This window comes from Fukomys damarensis, unplaced genomic scaffold (genome assembly GCF_012274545.1).
Source record: "Fukomys damarensis isolate Sample0158 unplaced genomic scaffold, DMR_v1.0_HiC HiC_scaffold_36, whole genome shotgun sequence".
NCBI classification, from domain to species: Eukaryota; Metazoa; Chordata; class Mammalia; order Rodentia; family Bathyergidae; genus Fukomys; species Fukomys damarensis.
The window spans coordinates 44,061,410-44,080,482 of record NW_022900948.1 but is presented as its reverse complement, the minus strand read 5'-3'; the positions used below and the strand labels follow the sequence as shown (position 1 = coordinate 44,080,482).

General features: G+C 41.0%; 1 protein-coding gene and 1 pseudogene across 1 annotated transcript in view; one reads left to right on the top strand and one right to left on the bottom strand.

Moving 5' to 3' along the window:
• The window catches only part of Nup188 (nucleoporin 188), a 46,809-nt gene that overhangs the window by 24,222 nt on the left and 3,514 nt on the right, over positions 1-19,073 (bottom strand). Inside the window, exons 2-10 of the mRNA XM_010627338.3 lie at positions 11,398-11,452; positions 9,052-9,125; positions 5,754-5,838; positions 4,906-4,986; positions 4,389-4,433; positions 3,468-3,560; positions 3,223-3,345; positions 1,725-1,936; positions 981-1,095 (exon numbers count right to left, since the gene is read on the bottom strand). Of these exons, the coding sequence (XP_010625640.1) occupies positions 981-1,095; positions 1,725-1,936; positions 3,223-3,345; positions 3,468-3,560; positions 4,389-4,433; positions 4,906-4,986; positions 5,754-5,838; positions 9,052-9,125; positions 11,398-11,452 (883 nt within the window). The remainder of the gene's footprint in view (positions 1-980; positions 1,096-1,724; positions 1,937-3,222; positions 3,346-3,467; positions 3,561-4,388; positions 4,434-4,905; positions 4,987-5,753; positions 5,839-9,051; positions 9,126-11,397; positions 11,453-19,073) is intronic.
• On the top strand, positions 9,354-9,901 carry LOC109118159 (annotated as a pseudogene).

Below are 19,073 nucleotides of genomic sequence, written 5' to 3'. Positions count from 1 at the left end.
CCTTGCAAGCACAAGGACCCAAGTTCAATCCCTGGCACCAAAAAAAACCCCCCCCCAAAAAAAAACAAAAAAACCCTGCTGCTACAGCTCTCATCTGTATGTCCCCCCCAAAGCCTCATGCTCTTGGAGGTGAGGCTGGTGGGGGGTGGCTGACCATGGGGCACCACAGCTGAGTGCTGGGAGGTGGATGAAGGTCACTGGGGACTTGACCCGGAAAGGTGGGGCGCCCTGAGGTGAGCAGCTGTCCTCCGCCCTGGCCCTTCCATCCACCTTCCTACCTTGGAGCCGGCCAACTACAGACCAAAACCATGAGCCAGAACAGACCTCTCCGTTGACTTGGGTGTCAGGTATTCTGTCCCAGGGGTGAGGAAAGTGACACTGTCTTCATAATACTTCATCTTACTTTGTAAGAGTAATAGTATTTTTTTTTTTTTTGGTACCGGGGATTGAACTTGGGTCCTTGCAAGAGTAATAGTATTTACTCTACCTACCATTTTTTTCTCCAGATTTTTTAGTCTTAATTTAAAACTATAAAACATGTTCAAAATGGAGACTGTAGAAATTTTATTGCCCTGATCTTCTTCTTCCTTCCTCCTCCTCCTTTTTTTTTTTTTTTTTGGTGTGGTACTGGGGACCAGACCCAGGGCTTTACATTTGCATGGCCATCACTGACCACATCCTCAGCCCTCTCCTGCCCCTACTTTCTGGGGCCTCCATTTTCTTTCCACAAGACCACCTCAGTGTTTGCTTCAGACCCCATAAATGCAGACAATCCCTTGGGACCTTGGGACGCTTTTGTCCCTGTACCATTTCCAGGAATGACTAACAAACACGAGGCTTATTCCAGGTCTAAATGTCTAACAATGCAGAATTTCAAGTTCCACAACACTGGAAATGCCACATGACAGGGTACCTGAGCAGCCAAAACACACTACTTACCACAAAAGAGCTGAGGAAAGAGGAGGTTCCTCCAAGCTCACCTGACAAATAAGCCCATCCTGAGCAAACTGGTGCAGCTCTCTCCTGTCGTCCAAAGCACATTTATGCAAAGACTCAATATCCATGCCTTCCACCAGGATGAGGGCACTGAAGTAGCTGGAAAGAAACAGAGCCTCGGTCTCATCTTGCTGCACCGAGCCTCACTGGAGGCACTAAGCTGAGCTGTAAGACACTTCGTTATCAGAAAGTTACAGTGAGTTATTTAACATTCTCATTTCATAGTACGTCTTCTGATCCACTGTGTTTTACACTTCTAGCACATCTCAAGTGCCTGCCGTATTGGGCAGCACAGGTTTAATCCTGAAGGTTTCTATAGCCGCCACTTATACCCAACCCAGGGAAACCATCCCAGATCTCAGTGTGAACCTCTGCTACAGCAGAGGGCACAGGCCTCAAAATGTGGGTCCATCCACGGTCAGCAGCAGGGAAAAAATGGTTAGAGGTCATAGACAATGACCTCTTTTTGGCATCTGCACAGTACGTGGGCTGCAATGGCTGTTCAATGACTATTTTCTGTTGAATGATGAATTCTTAGATGAAGACGGAAAGGAAAAGAGCATAACATTTATTCTGAAAGAAGAATATGTCCCTTTCAATCCATCTTTACTTCCTGTTCAAACTGGAAGTCAATGCACCTGCTTCCTCACCCCTCACCTACGCAGAGTGGCTGCCATGATGTCTTAACACTGTAACAGTGCTCCGGCCTGCACTCGGTTTAGACTCACCCGATCCGATCTATGAAAGGCGCCATGGTCTCGTCCACCAAGTGCCTGTTGGTCTGCCTGCTTCCAAACCCTTGCTCTTTAAACATCTTGGTTAATACCAGTAGGTCACCAGGTGCCATCTCGAAGTATGCATAAAAAAGGAAAATAATTTCGAGCAGCATGGCCTGTTCCCGAAGGCACTGAACAAACCAGCGAGACACCTGGCGCTCCGTCTGCATGACCAATAAAAAAAAATGAGAAAGAGTGAGAATAAAAACCATACTTTATTTTTGGTGCATTTCTTTGGTTGTGGTTGTTCTGGCTTTTTTTTTGTTTTTTTGACACCGGGGATTGAACTTGGGACCTTGCGCTTATGAGGCAGGTGGTGGCACCACTGAGCTAAATCCCTGGCCCTGTTGCTTGTTGTTTTGAGACAGTCCCACTATGTATTCCATACCTTGAACTCCTGGTGATTTTCCTGCCTCAGCCTCCTGAGTGCTAGTATTATAGGTATGTACCATCATGCCCAGCTAAAAACCATACTTTAAAGAATTAAAATTATTCTCATCACATAATACATACACGGCTGGGTGTGGTGGTACATGCCTGTAATCCCAACACTCAGGAGGCTGAAGCAGGAGAATCACTTTAAATTTGAGGCCAGCATGGGTTACATATTAAGTTCAAGGCCAGCCTGAACTACACAGCAAGACCCTGTCTCAAAAAAAAGCAAAAACAAACAAACAGCAAAAAAAAAAATCTTAAAAGATTATTTCCCCTAACAGTATATTATATTAATAGTGGACACGCACTGATTATTCAACTAATGTTCTCATTTTTAATGCTGTATTATATTCCACAGTGTGTAAATGTCATAATTTATTTTTACCTAGCCCACCTGGCAGGGCATCTAGGTAACTACCAATCTTTTGCTAATAAAGCCATGCTATTCAACTTAACAAAAATCAGCAGATATAGGCCAGGCATGGTAGTGCACACTTGTAATCCCAGCTACTTGGGAGATAGGTGGATCATGAGTTCAAAGCCAGCCCGGGCAACTTAGTGAAATCCTGTCTCAAAATAAGAAGGGCTGAGGAGGTGGCTCAGTGGTACACCTTGCTTGCCTGGTATGCCTGGGCCCCTTTCTTTTATTAAATGTTCTACCTAGCTAATGTCTGTTTTGGTTGACATGTTTTTAATGAAAGTACATTTCACTCAAAACAAAAAAAAAAGGCATGCTACAATTTATAAATGCAAATTGGTTTAGGATTTAGCATAAAATGACCAGACTAGTAGCATAAACTTAATACAAAATGATAATAAAGAAGATAAAATCAACAGGTAAAGAAAGCCCAGGTCCAGAAGTATTGCTATAAAATCATTAGTGCTTTGATCTTGTTTTTCTGAAGAACGATACCCATGCCCAGTTAGTACCTGACAATCATTTCACCCACTCCCAGGAAGGGGGCCACGCTGTTCTCCTTGGGCTACAGGAGAGTGCAGCGCGAGTCACACGTACCATGAGGCTCCCACGCGTCTCCCAGGTCGGTGCTTCAGTTTTATACAGCTCCTCGAACTGCTCCCTGTATCTCACAACTAGCTGCTCCTTGTCCAACTTATCCACACAGTCTGCATATTCAACCTTAAAAGAAACAAACAACTCACACCTACACTGTAAATATCAAAATACATACAAATAACATAAAATGACTAAAAAGGTCTGAGTGCTCCAGGGCAGAGAACCAGGAGGACTGAATGGCTTACCCTGTAAGGGTGTCTCTCATCTTGGAAGTAAGTGAGCAGGTGTAAGACACAACGAAGAACACAGGTTCGTTCTTCATAGTAATAATCTGCAACCTGAGAAGAGCCCAAAGGTTCAAGACCAGTAACTCACCTCTGCCAAGAGGGTGCCCAAGTTTACATTTACTGGTAATGGATCACTTCAGACTTGAACTAAAAATTTGTCAAAATTTTGAATTAGGCCAAAAACCAAAACAAAACAGACCTTCATAAACCATAAAATAAATGAAGGAGGAAAGGAATTATTTAATAATATAAACAGTTTCATAAAAACTTTTCCAGTATGGTTTCTCAGTGCATTCAAATACCAAACAATGCTATAAACTGATAGGGCAGATTAAAAACAAATACAAAAATTCAGGGATACGTGTCCTAATTGCTTGAATTAATACACTATATTAAGTCTCACTATATGTCAAATAGGAAACTAATTCCTTTTTTTTTGGAGACAGGGTCTCACTATATAGCCCAGGCTGGCCTGCAACTCAAGGCAATCCTCCTGCCTCACTTTTGAATTGCTGGGATTACAGGTGTGTGCCACCATGCCCAGCATAAATTCCATTTTAAAACAAGATTCTGGAGGTTGCTAGAAAAGTAGAGAATATAGGATAAAAAGAAACATAAATTAATTCTGTTGGATTTAGACATAAACAAAAGATACCCATGAATCAGATCTCAACTCCAGTAGCTGAAGAAACTCCTAGGGAAAAATTCCTCAACAGGGTCTAGCGCTTAAAGCCTCTTATTTCTCAGCAGACTGAAGACGGTCTTCACTAAGACCACAGCACTGGCCCACAGGAGGAATCAAAGGCTATCCATGAAAACAAAGCGAAGAAGCTGCCACCCAACTGCACACGGAACAATGGAAACGACGCCCATACTGACCTTCAGGATTAAGGCCTGGCTCTGCCTCTCATCTTGCAGGACCGTCTGAGGGAGAAGAGAGCAGTCGAGACGCCATCTTACAGGCAAAACTCAGTTAACAGAGAAAAAGATGCACAACTTTACCTCACCCTTCAAGATCATGATTGCCCATCTGTTTCTACAAATATTTCCTACACCTTATTGTTTTTTACCTAAATCTATTCAAACCTGTACTCAATTCTCTCCTGCTCTCCTCTAGCCTCAGTTCCTCACATGAAAAATGAGGAGCTAGGCTGGCAGGACAGGCCCTCAGTTCCACAATTAATGAGCCACTCTTTGATCTCTCCATCCCTCCAAGTGTGAGGTCACGTCTTAGCTAAAATGTATGTTCTTTTCTAAGCCTTTAGGAAGTCTTACTGAGAATGGCTGCACCTGACAGCCTACCTCTGTTGAAAGAATGGGTGCCAAACCCCTGAGTCATCTAAACCCACCAAGGAAAATGAAAAGGGCAGCAGGGGGGCTGAACGGAACCACGCACCTTCAGAGAGTCCACTGTGCCCCTGTAATCCTCTTGGATGTAACACTGGAGGATCAGCACACTCTGCTGCTCATCAAGACCCTAAGATACAGAGTTGAATGAGGAGCAGTCACTGGGCTCCAGGGGCACAAAGAGATGCAAAGCATGCTCGTGACCGGCCCTCCAGACTGGACCAAGGACTCGCCGATACAAAAGTCCTTTTCCAACACTCTATGCTGCAACACAACCACTTCACCTCGAAAGGAAAAAGGGGAAACTGAAATGCAATTTGCATGACAAGGAAGCTCACAAACCCACGACATTCACCAAGCATCCACCAAGCACTTGAGAAGGGCAGCAGGCACACTCCGGGCTCCCAACATTCAAAAGGAGCAGCCACGGATCTAAATGCAAACTTGGCCGATCTACAGACACCGCAGGCATGCTGAAGAAAGCAGGTGTGAGTAAAGAATAAGAATAATAAAATAAACCAGTAAAAGAGAACTATGATATGTAGCAATTATGTTAGGTAACTTTGATTGGTGACCTTTGGTAAGTAAAGTTGTAACTGGGTATTTTTGAAATATTATATGTTCAACGAAATCCTCGAAATTGAAATAAAATGAATTTTCACTCAAAAATGAAACAAATTTTCACCAACAATCATTAAAAATTAAAACCATATCAATCCATACCACAAGTAAATTTGTTTTTCTTTTTGCGACAGGGTCTTGCTACCCAGACCAGACTGGCCTCGAACACACAGCAATCCTCCTGCCTGGGCCTCCAGGGTGCCGGGATGATGGGTGTGCGTCATCATGCCCAGCATACAACTAACAGAAAGGGAGCAGGTACTAATTTTTACTCACCAGAAACTTGCTGATTCTTAGGCCTACTTCCTTCAGTTGTGGAGCTAACTCTTCATCAGCTTTCACTGTTTCAGCTGAACTTGGACTACGAAAACAAGAAAGAATCATTTCCTCATTCTCAACTACCCTCTAGTGGTTTAAATAAAAATACTTAAAAGATATTTTTAGTTCAGGCTTTCTTTTCTGCCAATTGAAAGTGCCTACAAAATACAAACACAAATTCATCGCTACAGACTTTATAACACAGAACTGGTTATACCTATGTAGCACAAATAGTATATTTCTGTTATAACAAAATTACTTGTAGATTTGAGTTTCTCGTTTTTATTTGGGTTTTATATTTTTGGTGATGCTGGGGATTGAACCCAGGGCATTGTGCATGCTAAGCAAGCACCTGACCATGAGCTATGTCCCCAGCCCTTTACATTTGTTTATGTTGAAGCAGGGTCTTGCTAAGTTGCCCAGCATGGCCTTGAATTCACAATCCTGTCATAGCCGCCTTAGCAGCTGAGATTACAGGTGGGAGCCACCAGCAACACATTAATTATCTTTGATCCTTGCAAAAATCCTGAAAGGTAAGTATATTACTTTCTCCATTTTATAAATGGTATTATCAACATGTAGAAACAGGAAATAACTTACCAAAAATCCCACAGCTAATAAAAAGTTGAGAAGAACTTTAAAACCAGGTCTGTTAGTATACACACATGTATTATCAAGCTCTACCGAAAAGGCTACAAGTTAGGAGACCCCAGGACATCAGCCACACAAATCACACACATCTCCGTTTCTAATACCATGCTCCGGGAAAAGGAATCAGGGCTCCTGGGAGAAACGACCAGTTACAGAGCCGATAAAAAAAAATAAAAGATGAGCCTAAATCACCTTGAAGTGTCAAAAAGGGAGTGTTCAAAAAACAAAAAGACGGGGACATGTCAAAAGGACACATATATGGACCTGAAAGAATTCCCAATGCCCAAAGATTGAATAAAGTATAAACAAAATAAAGGGAACCGGGGGCAGAGCTCAGTGGTGCTTGCCTAGCATGCATAAAGCCCTGGATTCGATTCCCAAAACCCACCCCAAAAGGCATAAACAGAGTATAAAATAAATACACACAAGCACATAATGATAAAAGTGAATAAATGCAGGCCAGGGATTTAGTTCAGTGGTTCCGATGCCTGCCTCACAAACGCAAGAGCCCGAGTTCAATCCCTGGTACAAAAAAAAAAAGTGAATAAATGAGTGAGGGAGTAAGGAGGAAACTTTCCCTCCAGAAAATCTCAAACAGCATACACTACGTCCTCCAGAAAGTGGAGTTTAATGACTCCACTGCCCACATTAAGAGTAGGCTACACTTAGTAACTCACCTCCAAAGAATAGTGGAAGGAAAAACCTAACTTTACAGAGGAGAAGTGCGGCAAAGGCTACTTTAACCAAGTGACCAAGGTTAACGTCGGCAGTGATTTCATGAATTTAGCACATACCCTCTGAAAAGGTAAAGAATGGTCCTTCGCTTCTGTGTGTTCCTTCCAAAAACCCACACCACAAATCTAATAACGACTAAACAACACACATTTAAACTGAGGATATTTTACAAAATACGGGACTGGTCCGCCTCAAAAATGTTCAAGGAAAAAACCCTGAGATGCTGTCAGAGTTAAGTGGAGACTAAGGAGACATGACAACAAAATGTAATGTAATGTAGTACCCTAGACTGGCTTCTAGAACAAAAGGAAAACATTAGTGAAAAAACTGGTAATGTTCCAGTAAAGTCTAGAGTTTAGTTTTAGTTAAAAAAGGAAAAAAAGCCAGGCGTCGTGGAGCACACCTATAATCCCAGCACTTGGGAGGCTGAGGCAGGAGGACCGCTGTGAGTTCGAGACCAGCCTGGGATACACAGTGCATTCCAGGTCAGTCTCGACTACATAGTGAGACCCTGTCTCAAAAAACAAAAACAAAAACAAAAAAACAACCTGATCCCCAGTACCAAAAAACAAACAAACAAAAAAGGAAAAAAAAAGTCTATCCAACTACAAATCCCTCGCAGCTCCCCTGTAAAGGGAACACAGCAGGAGGCGTTATTTTCAGCCTGCGTAAGGTCATAGCTAAAGCATCATTAAACCTCTTCCCACAAAACTCTCAATGCCACAATGACTGCGCTCCAACCTACAGCATTATGTTGGATTTAAAAAAAAAAAAATAGATTCTCACATTTCACGGAAAATCCATAATATTAAGGCTAATGTAAGGGTAAACGATAGGTTTTGAAAAAGGCAACATAGAATGAATAAGGACACAGACACTGGAGTAAAACTGCCAGGTTTTAACCCTGGTCTCACCACTTACTAGCTGTGTGACCTTGGGCAAGTTATTTACCTCTCTGTGCCTCAGTTTCCCCATCTGTAAAATGGAAACAGTGATAATAAGAGTATCTAAATGTGATACAATAGTTATATTCTTTTTTTAAAGTACATGTATTTTAGATATGTAGTAGAGTATTTATAAATAAAATAGTATGTCTGGGAGTTACTTTAAATCACTATGAGGGAAGGGTTAAATAACAACAAAAACAAAAAGTTCATCATCAACCAAAGAGAATGAAGATAGTGAAGAAGGAATAAACTTAACAGGTGTTAGAAGTAGAAGGGAAATGAAGATGACAGGTCTATGATGTGCCAATAGGATGAAATCCAGGCTAGGAATTAAGATAAATGACTCTAGCCTTACAGGCTGTATTTTCTTTCATAACTATATTACATTTTATTATTGCTGTTTTCCACTGACCAGTAAAAAAACCTTACCTCATACTTACACACACACAAAAAGGTAAAGTCTTAAAAGGTCATTGTGAGGTTTAAATAGCTTATAAGTCAGGTGCTTAAAAAAATTGGTATACAGTAAACACTACGAATTATTAGCTGCTACTACCATTGTTCACTGCTATAGCCTTATTTAGTGCTCAAAAATTGCAAGCCCTAAATATCAGAGGCAAGCAGCAGCACCAAAGAGCTAAATCCCCAGCCCAAGCTCTAAATGTTAGAAATATTACTTGAATACACAATAAATGCTCATCGTCAGACAGAGTCAGATAACTGGGTTCTATATTAAATTTCTAGAATAAATTTCCCTTTCAACAGACAAAATATGTGCCATGTCCTTTTGTTATTGATAACCAAATAGCTTTCTCTCTGATCTAGTTACCCAGCAATATCACAGAAGTATATATAAGGACAGTTTCATCTGTGCCAGCTTCCTCTGGGGAATCACGCTAATCAGGTGCGCGGAACAGTCATACCTGGGAGGTTTATAGTAAGAAAGCCCTTCTAATAACCGCCGCCAATGTTTATTCAGTTCTGCTTCAATTTGATCCTGGAAAAGAACAAGGCAATTACACAAATGCAATTTTAATCAGACTCTAGGATCACACTGAGGACTGCATATTCTGTTGAGTCTTTTTAAAATGCATTTTCCCCTACAGTTTAAGTCACTTTCATTACAGAATTCTGTATCCTTTGCTTACCATCATGGCATAATAATGTACCGCTATTATGGAAAATTTGAACTCTTCCTGTAAGCGGCCGGGGATGACCTGTGAAAATGGTTCGCTTCTCTCTTGACCCAGAAAACTCCACAAAATCATGCAAATCAAGAGGCTCAAATCTTCGTGTTCACTGTAAGAACAGTGAAACTGCCCAGACCATCAAGGGTCTGCATATCCGAAAGGCCACCGAGTATCTGAAGGGTGTCACATTAAAGAAGCAACGTGTGCCCTTCCGGCGCTACCGTCAGGAGTCAGGAGGTGTCCCAGGCCAGGCCGTGCAGCTGGACACAGGGCTGATGGCCCAAAAAGACTGCTGAATTTTTGCTGCACGTGCTTAAAAATGCAGAGTAAGGCCGAGCTTAAGGGTTTGGATGTAGATGCTCCGGTCACTGAACACAGCCAGGCGAACAAAGCACCCAACATGCTCCACCACACTTAGATGGAGCTCACGGCCGGATTAACCCATACGTGAGCTCCCCGCCACACTGAGATGGTCCTGACTGAAAAGGAACAAGTTGTTCCTAAACCAGAGGAGGAAGTTGCACAAAAGAAAAAGATATCCCAGAAGAAATGGAAGAAACAAAAGCTTATGGCACGGAAATAAATTTAACATAAAACAAATGCAAATAAAAGTTTAAAAAAAAAAGAAAAATTTGTTAAGTACACTTTCTACTGGTTGTGTAATATTTTACCAAGTGTCTACATCACAATTTATTTATCATTCTTCTAATGTTAGGTAACTTTGGCTGAGTGTAATTCTTTGTTTTGTTTTATTTTTTGGTTTTTTGAGACAGGGTCTCACTATGTAGTTGAGACTGACCTAGAACTCACCATGTAGCTTAGGCTGGTCTAGAACTCACAGTGACCCTCCTGCCTCAGCCTCCCGAGTGCTGGGATTACAGGCATGCGCCACCTCACCAGGCCATGGAATGTAATTTTTTATTAATGTAAATAATGCACTGAAACTGTGCACAAAAACCCTTTGAGGATTTCCTCCTCTAAAGATTCATTCTAGGGGGGCCGGGGATTTAGCTCAGTGGTTCGCTGCCTGCCTTGCAAGCACAAGGGCCCAAGTTTGATCCCCAGCATCAAAAAAAAAAAAAAAAAAGATTCATTCTAGATGTGGAATTATCAGATAAATGAAGGCATATCAAAAAATCCTAACACTCTAAAATGATACAACAGTCATTACATTAATTGTAATAATAATATAAGAGGGCTGGGGATTTAGCTCAGTGGTTCCACCGCCTGCCTCACAAGCACAAGGGCCCGAGTTCGATCTCTGGCACCAAAATAAATAAATAAGTAAATAACATAAGAGCTGGAGATACAGCTTGCTCCAAAGCGTTTCATAGCTTGCACGAGCCCCTGGGGTCAATCCCCAGCGTTACAAATAAAATGATCATTTTCACATCTCATCTTCACAGGATTAGAACACCTAAGGGTCAATCAGAACAACCATCTTTTACTGACCACATACTTGGAAATGTCCTTGAAACCACCACCTCTGTGACCTAAGGGAGGAAGCTGAAAGGAAAATGAAGAAAAGGCAAGTAGACGGTGAGAGAGCAAAGGTCTGAGACTCTCAGCCTGAGGGAGCAGAACAATGTTGGTCCCTACTTTCAGCAGCGAATCCTCCACAGCACCTGTACTTTGTACCTCTCCAGAAAGGAGCAAAGGACAAAGGAAAGGGGATCGGGAAACTTCAGCACCTGTATTACAGGACACACTCCCACGTCAGCAAAGAGAAAGAGGGAAGGCATATTTTATGAAGTTTTAGGAATAAGAAAAGGTGTTTATTTTATTTATTTTGGGGGGGTTGGTACTGGGGACTGAACTCGGGTCCTTATACTTGCAAGGCAGGCCACTGAACCCCTGAGCTAAATCCCTGGCCCGAAAAGGTGTTTATTTACTACCTCAGGATTTCTTTCTTTCTTTATTTGGTACCAGGGATCAAACTTGGAATCTTGCACTTGCAAGGCAGGCGGCAGAACTGCAGAGCTAAATCACCGGCCCTATTACTTCGAAGAGAAGCTTAATACAAACTACACATATAAATTTTAAAAAAATCAGAAATCGCTCAAGAACACTACCACTTACCAGTTCTCTCAGAGCTGATCTTCCAAGTAGAATTGTCCATAGTTCTCTACTGCTTCTGAAAAATGAGAGAGCAGAAGTAATTTTCTTCTTCTGACTACATAAACTTGACAAAGCTACCTCACAGCTATTTTGTCTCCTCTTTAAAATCAAAAAAGCCCATCTACAAGACACTGTGTTAAAATTTTGGAAGGTAATAGTTATACTGTTATTAGAAGTTTGATTTTTGGGCCAGGGATTTAGCTCAGTGGTGCCTGGCACTGAAAGGAAAAAAAAAAAAAAAAAAAAAAAAAAATTTAAGATAAAAAAAAAAAAAAAAAAAAAAAAAAAAAAACTTTGAGATTCAAAATGAAAAATGAAGAAACTAAAATATAAGATTCTAAACCAAACAGATAGCATGTTTCAAAAAATAAAGGTAGCTACCACATTTTAACAGTAAAGATGCCATTAAGGCTAGAGATGTGGCTCACTGTTACAGCACTTGCCTAGCGGGTACACAGCCATGTTCATTCCCAGAACTGTGAAACAAACAAACAAACAAAAAACCAAAACACTATGTAAGCCTGCAATCTGAAGAAAGTTAATGAGACCCTGTCACAGAAATAAAAAGGGCCAATGGGCTGGGGATTTAGCTCAGTGGTTCCACCGCCTCACAAGCACAAGGACCCAATTTCAACCCTGTACACACACACACACACACACACACACACACACACACACACACACACACAAAAGGAGGGGCCCTAAGGAAGTAGCTCAACAGAAGAGCATGTGTGAGGCCCTGAGTTCAACCCTGCATACCACAGGCAGAAATATTCTACCTCCTCTCTTCTCATCACAATGCAGTCACACACACACACACACACACAAGGATCTAAAAAAAAGGACTATGTATATTTCAGGGCCCTTGCCACCTCCAGAAAAACTTGCAAATACACAATATCATCCATATCCTCAATGAGGTAAAGTTTAATACCCATTATGAAGAGTACTACTTTATTCATTTATTAATGAATTCCCAGTAAATGCCACAAGCAGAGGGAGACACAAAATAATAAAAGGTGCCCTGCCCCACTGTATTTTCAAATATACCACACACACACCCATCTGCTAACTGCAGTTCTTTTTTTTTTTTAACCCTAGTTCTTGCCCTCACCCACGCCTATGGAATTTCACAATACACATTTTTGGAGTTAAGTGTAGAATTAATCTCAAAATGTTATCATTAAGACACATTTTCAAGAAAGTTACAAAAAGGATAGGTGCTCTACCTTATGAGATCCTAAATCAATACCAGAAGAGTAAAACTGTACTACTTAGAAAGCCTATCTGCAGAGAAAGGACGAAAAAGTCCTAGTAAAATATACTAAACATTTAAGAAAAAGAATGCAAGCTGCATTAACTATGAGGATAAAGTGAAAAAATGCTTTCCTTAGCCAGGCACAGTGGTACACATCTGTAATCCCAGCACTTGGGAGGCTTAGACAGGAGAATTGTCCAGAGTTCGAGGCCAGCCCAAATTAGAGACCTGTCACAAAAAGCAATAAACAAGAGCTGGGGATTTAGCACAGTGGTGCTGCTGCCTGCCTCACAAATGCAAGGTCCTGAGTTCGAGCCCCAGTATCCCCCCCAAAAAAAAAGCAGACAAAAGGAACAAGCAGACAAAAAAAGGCTTTTTCCATTAAGACTAACAGAAAGCACTAGCTCAAAAAATTGTCTTTCACAATTTTTCCCATCAAAAGAGATTTAAAACACATCTCAAAATCCTAAATCTCTTTTCAAAAAGTTAGTTTCCGGGCCGGGGATTCAGCTCAGTGGTTCGGTGGCCTGCCTTGCAAGCACAAGGACCTGAGTTCAATCCCTGGTACAAAAAAAAAAAAAAAAAAACTTTTCAAAAAGTTAGTTTCCAAGAAAACAATTTCAATTTTATTAAATCTATAGTCCCAAACTCCTACAACAGCACAATGGATGACTAATCATTTTTCTGATAACAAGATTGTATTCACTGTTCAAAAATAATTAGAAGCTTAGATCCAGTCAATGAAATAAATGTGCCTCTTTATAATAAAAATGCAATGGTAAAAAGGTATGAGCATACCTGTCCTAAATAATTAAAAGCATTGTGGCAAGTTCACCTTTTTGTTTTATTTTGTTTTGTTTTTCGGTACCAGGGATTGAACTCGGTACCTTGCACTTGCGAGGCAGGCAGTGGCACCACTGAGCTAAATCCCCAGCCAGCAAACTCACTTCTGTTGTTGTTTTAGTTTGTTTTTTCAGACACGGTCTATGTAGTTGAGACTGACCTGGAACTCACTATGTAGCCCAGGCTGGTCTTGCTCACAGTGATCCTCTTGCCTCAGCCTCCCGAGTGCTGGGATAACAGGAGTACGCCACCACCACGCCCAGCTAAGCTCACTTTTAAAGAAATTAACAGTAAAAACTAGAAAGGAAGCATGCCTTTGTAAAAAGTACAATTAACCTCTTATTTGATAAATCTGAATTAACAAAAAAAAGCTTTATTTAAAATATTATCGTGCTCACCTAACATGTGAGGCCTGAGTCCAATCCCCAGCACCACAAAAATAAATTAAAAATTTTTAAAAAGTCTTTTTTTTTTTCCTTTACCAAGAGGAGCTTGTGGTTTGCACAAAACTAATAAAGCAGCATACAAAATCAACATTAGACAATCAATAGCATTTTTTGTTTTGTTCTTTTTTTTTTTTGGTACCGGAGATCGAACTCGGGTCCTTGTGCTTGCAAGGCAGGCAGTGGAACCACTGAGCTAAATCCCTGGCCCTCAATAGCCTTTCAATACATCAATAAACTGCCTGAAAAGGAAATCAGAAAAACAGCTGCATTTAAAAAAAGCTCCAAAAAAATACTACAATACCAGGGAATCAACCTAACCAAGGAGATGAAAGAACACTACTCTGAAAATTACAAAACTCTGAAGAAAGAACTTAAAGACATTGAAAGATAGAAAGACTCCCATGTTCATGGATTGGCAGAATTAGTATTGCTAAAATAGCCATAAAGTGGATCTACAGGGTCAATGAAATCCCCATAAAAATTTCAACATCATTCTTTACAGAACTAGAAAAAAAAAGTTTTAAAATTCATATGGAAACATGAAAGACCCAGAATAGGCAAAACAATCCTAAGCAAAAAGAGCAAGTCTGGAGGCATGACAATACCTGATTTCAAACTGTCCTTCAAAGCCACAGTGCCAAAAACAGACACAGACCACTAGGATAGAATAGAGAACACAGAAAAAAACTCGGGCAACTACAGTCACCTGAATCTTTTTTTTTGGGGGGGCTGGTACCGGGGATCGAACTCAGGTCCCTGTGCTTGTGAGGCAGGCGCTGGAACCACTGAACTAAATCACCGGCCCAGTCACCTGATTCTTGACAAGGAGTCAAGAATGTACACTGGAGAAAAGACAGCCTTTCTAACAGTGCTGGGAAAACTGTAGACCGACACTAGATCCCGATCGCTCACCCTGCACAAAAATCAATTCAAAACAGATCACAGACCTAGACATAAGACCTGAAACTCTGGAACTGCTAGAAGAAAACATAGAGGAGACGATACCTGAAGCCGCAGGCACAGGCAGAGACTTCCTGAAAAGGTTGCCAGTAACAGAAAATAACAGCAAGAAACAAGATGGACTTTATCAAGTTTAAAAGTTTATTTTTTCTTTCTCTCTCTCTCTTTTTTTAAACAGAGTCTCTCTATGTAATTCAGGCTGGTCTTGAAGTCACTATAAGAGCCTAGGATAGCCTTGAACTCAGAGCAATGCTCCTACCTCAGCCTCTTGAATGCTGGGATTACAGGTGTGTGCCACTAAAACTGGCCTTCAAATTAAAGTTTCTGCACAGCAAGAGAAACAACCAACAAGATAAAGAGACAGCCTGCAGAATGGGAGAAAATCTTTGCCAGCCAGCTACTCTTCAGAGGATTAACACCTAGAATATATACAGCACTCAAAACACTAAGCACCAAAACAAACAAAAAAAACCCCACCACAATAGTGCAATCAATAAATGGGCAAATTGCCCAGGGATTTAGCTCAGTGGTTCCACTGCCTGTCTCACAAGCTCAAGGACCACAGTTTGATTCCCGGTACCCCTGACCCAAATGAATAAAAAATAAATAAATAAAAAAAATCTACTGGTCAATTTATTAAAAAAATAAATGGGCAAATAACAACAGGCACTTCTCAAAAGTACAAGTGGCCAATAAGAAAAAAATGTTAGAGCAAGGTATAGTGGCACTTGTGTGTAATCCTAGCACTCAGGAGGCTGAGGTAGGAGGATCAACTATGATTTCAACAGCCTGTGCTACATAGTAAGTTCAAGGACAGCTTGAACTACATAGCAAGACACTGTCTCAAAAAAAAGAAAGGAAAAAAATGTTAAAGGTGGGAGTGTTGGTGCACACCTGTAATCCCTGCATTCAGAAGGCTGAGGCAGGAGGATCACTGTGAGTTAGAGGCCAGCCTTGGCTACACAGTAACTTCATGGCCAGCCTGACATAGGGAGACTATCATGTCCAAAAAAAAGCAAAGAAACAAACAACAACAACAACACCCTACAAAATTTAATGTTTTTAGCCACTAGGAAAATGTGAATCAAAACTACATTGACATAGGGCTGGGGATTTAGCTCAGTGGCACTGCGTCTGCCTTGCAAGCACAAAGACCTGAGTTCAATCCCTCCCCCACCACCCCCACCAGAAAAAGAAAAAAGAAAGAAAGAAAAAAAAAATCCTACACTGAGAGCCAGGGACTTAGCTCAGTGGTGCCTCCGCCTGCAAGGTCCTGAGTTCCATCCTCAGCACCAAAATAAAATAAAATAAAAATTATATTGACATTCCATTCAGTCAGAATGGCTACCATCAAGAATACCAACAGCCGGGTGTGGTGGCGCCTGTAATCCCAGCACTCAGGAGACGAGACAGGAGGATCGCTGTGAGTTTGAGACCAGCCTGGGTGAAACAGTGAGTTCCAGGTCAGTCTCAAGACCCTGTCTCAAAAAAAACCAAAAACCCAAACAACAATAACAACAAAAATACCAAAAACTGGGCTGGGGATTTAGCTCAGTGGCACCGCACCTGCCTTGCAAGCACAAGGTTCTGAATTTGATCCTCAGTACCAAAACAAAACAAAACCCAAAAAACAGTATCAAAAACTTTGGAGAGGACTGCAAGGAAAAACAAACCCTCAGTGCAAGTTAGAATGTGTGAAAATCAGTATAGAGGCTTCTTAAAAAACCAAAACTAGAGCTGGGGATTTAGCCCAGTGGTTCCACAGCCTGTCTCACGAGCACAAGGTCCTGAGTTTGACCCCTGGTACCAAAAACAAAACAAAACAGAACAAAACAAAACTACGACTATTACCTAATCCAGTTATACCAATTCTTAGTATAAAGCTAAAGGAAGTCAAGTCAGTGTGCTATAGGAACATATTCCCATATAGTGCAACACAACTGACAACAGCCAAGATATAGGACCAACTTAGGTATCACCAGGGTGAATGGGTTAAAAAAAGTGGTCAGGCCAGGGATTTAGGTCAGTGTTGCCACTGCCTGCCTCACAAGTACAAGGTCCTGAGTTTGATCTCCGGTACCAAAAAAGTGCTAAATGTACACAATGGAGTATTATTTTGATGTAAAGAAGAATGAAGTTATGTCAACTGCAGGAAAATAGATGAAACTGGAGATCATCATGTTAAGACAAGCAAACTAGACTCAAAACTCAAGTATCGCATGATTTCCTAATATGTGAACTTTAGAAAGATGAGGCCAAAGTAGAAGAGACAGTTGGACAAGAGAAAGGGAACAAAGGAAAGGGAGGATAACGGAGGGTGAAAGGGCAGATGGAAGAGAGTTATTGTGTCATTATGAGATCACAATACTGCCATTTATGTACTGAGGCAAATAGGGGTCCACAGCATTCCAGTAAGTGAAATAGATTAGAAAACAGTACATACGGCATGGCCAATTTTTACTTTAAAAAAAATTTTTTTCTGAGACAGGGTCTAGTTATATAGCTCAGGCTGGCTTTGAACTTTTGGTGATCCTCCTGCCTCAGCCTCCCAAGTGCTGGGATTAAAGGCATTTGCTACCATGCCTGACAAAAATGTATGGCGGGGGGTTACCAGGGATCGAACTCAGGACCTTGTGCTTGTGAGGCAGTCAGTGCCACTGAGCTAACTCCCTGGCCCACAAAAACATATTTTTGTATAGAGATATAAAGAACTTACCTACAATGGTGTTCACTGAACTGTTTTAACCTGTCTCTGGAATTGAGATGCTAGGCACATTTTTCTTTTCGTGTAGGAGTATTTTTTGACTTCTGCTATCATAAAATATTTCTAAGCAGAAGAAATTAAGAATTGTATAAGTTCTGAGTGTGGTGATGCTCACCTGTAGTCCCAGCACTCGGGAGGCTGAGGTGAGAGGATTACTGCGAGTTCAAGGCCAGCTGGAACTACATAGCGAGATCCTATCTCAAACAAAACTTTTTTTAGAATTGTGGTAGGCATGTGAGATCATGGATATGTTAATTAACTTTATCGTACTAATCATTTCACTATACGTGTCTCAGAACATGTTGTACATCTTAAATATATGCTTTTATTTGGCAATTATACAAAAATTGACTGGACACCCATTAAATAAAATTCAGAGCTGAGAACTTTTAATATGCCAAGCACTGTGGTCCATAGTTTAATGCCTTATCTTATTGAATAATAACAACTTCTGATGAAACAGATACTATTATTATTCTCATTATCTCATGAGAAAACAAAGGTTCGGGACTGGTTAAGTAACTTGCCTAAGGTCTCAAAGTTAATCTGCAAGGGAGCCACGGGCTTAAAGAGAGTAATACTGGACTCGATTTAACCACTAGGGTATATGGTCTCAAAGCTGAACCCGAGAATGCACTAATGAGCAAAGATGGTGACTGAGACAAAGCTTCCTCTTCTGCAACAGCAGACCTTACCCATACATAACGCAGTGGCAAGCACCCTCTGGCAGCTCAACAAAACATGCAAAATGAAAGATCACCAAAGGAGAATATTTCTCTTGTAAACCTATGACCTACTTGGAATACAAAAATTAAAAAACAAGTAATAGCATATTATGTAGAAGTGCCAAGCAGAGGCAGAATGAAAGAGAAAACAGTAGTTCATCAGGAAGAGAATCTCTGCGGAAATAAACTTCAATGGTTCCTTGAGAACTCCACATTTGCTGGTCTGGGAATAATAAGGATGTAAAGAAATCTAAGATATTGACGACGCTCATAATAATGAAGGACATTCAACTCACATTACACAGTCAGAAAAAAGGAAGAAAGTACAAAAGGGTATGATGCTGGTTATACAAAGCACACAGAGCACAGGAGAATAGAGATCAGTGGGAAGTGATCCCAGAGTAAAGGCTTCACTGAAACTGGGACATGAAGGTTATTATTTGGAGACAGGGTCTCGCCCAGGCTGGCCTTAAACTTGTTGCAATCCTCTTGTCTCAGCCTCTTGAGTGCCGGGATTACAGGCATGTACCAGCATGCCCAGCCAGAACAAAGGATTCTTAAGACAGACAGCTGGAACTGTGATGTCCAATATAAAAATTCAGGCAAACATCTCCTACATATTTTTGTTTGTTTCTAGATAT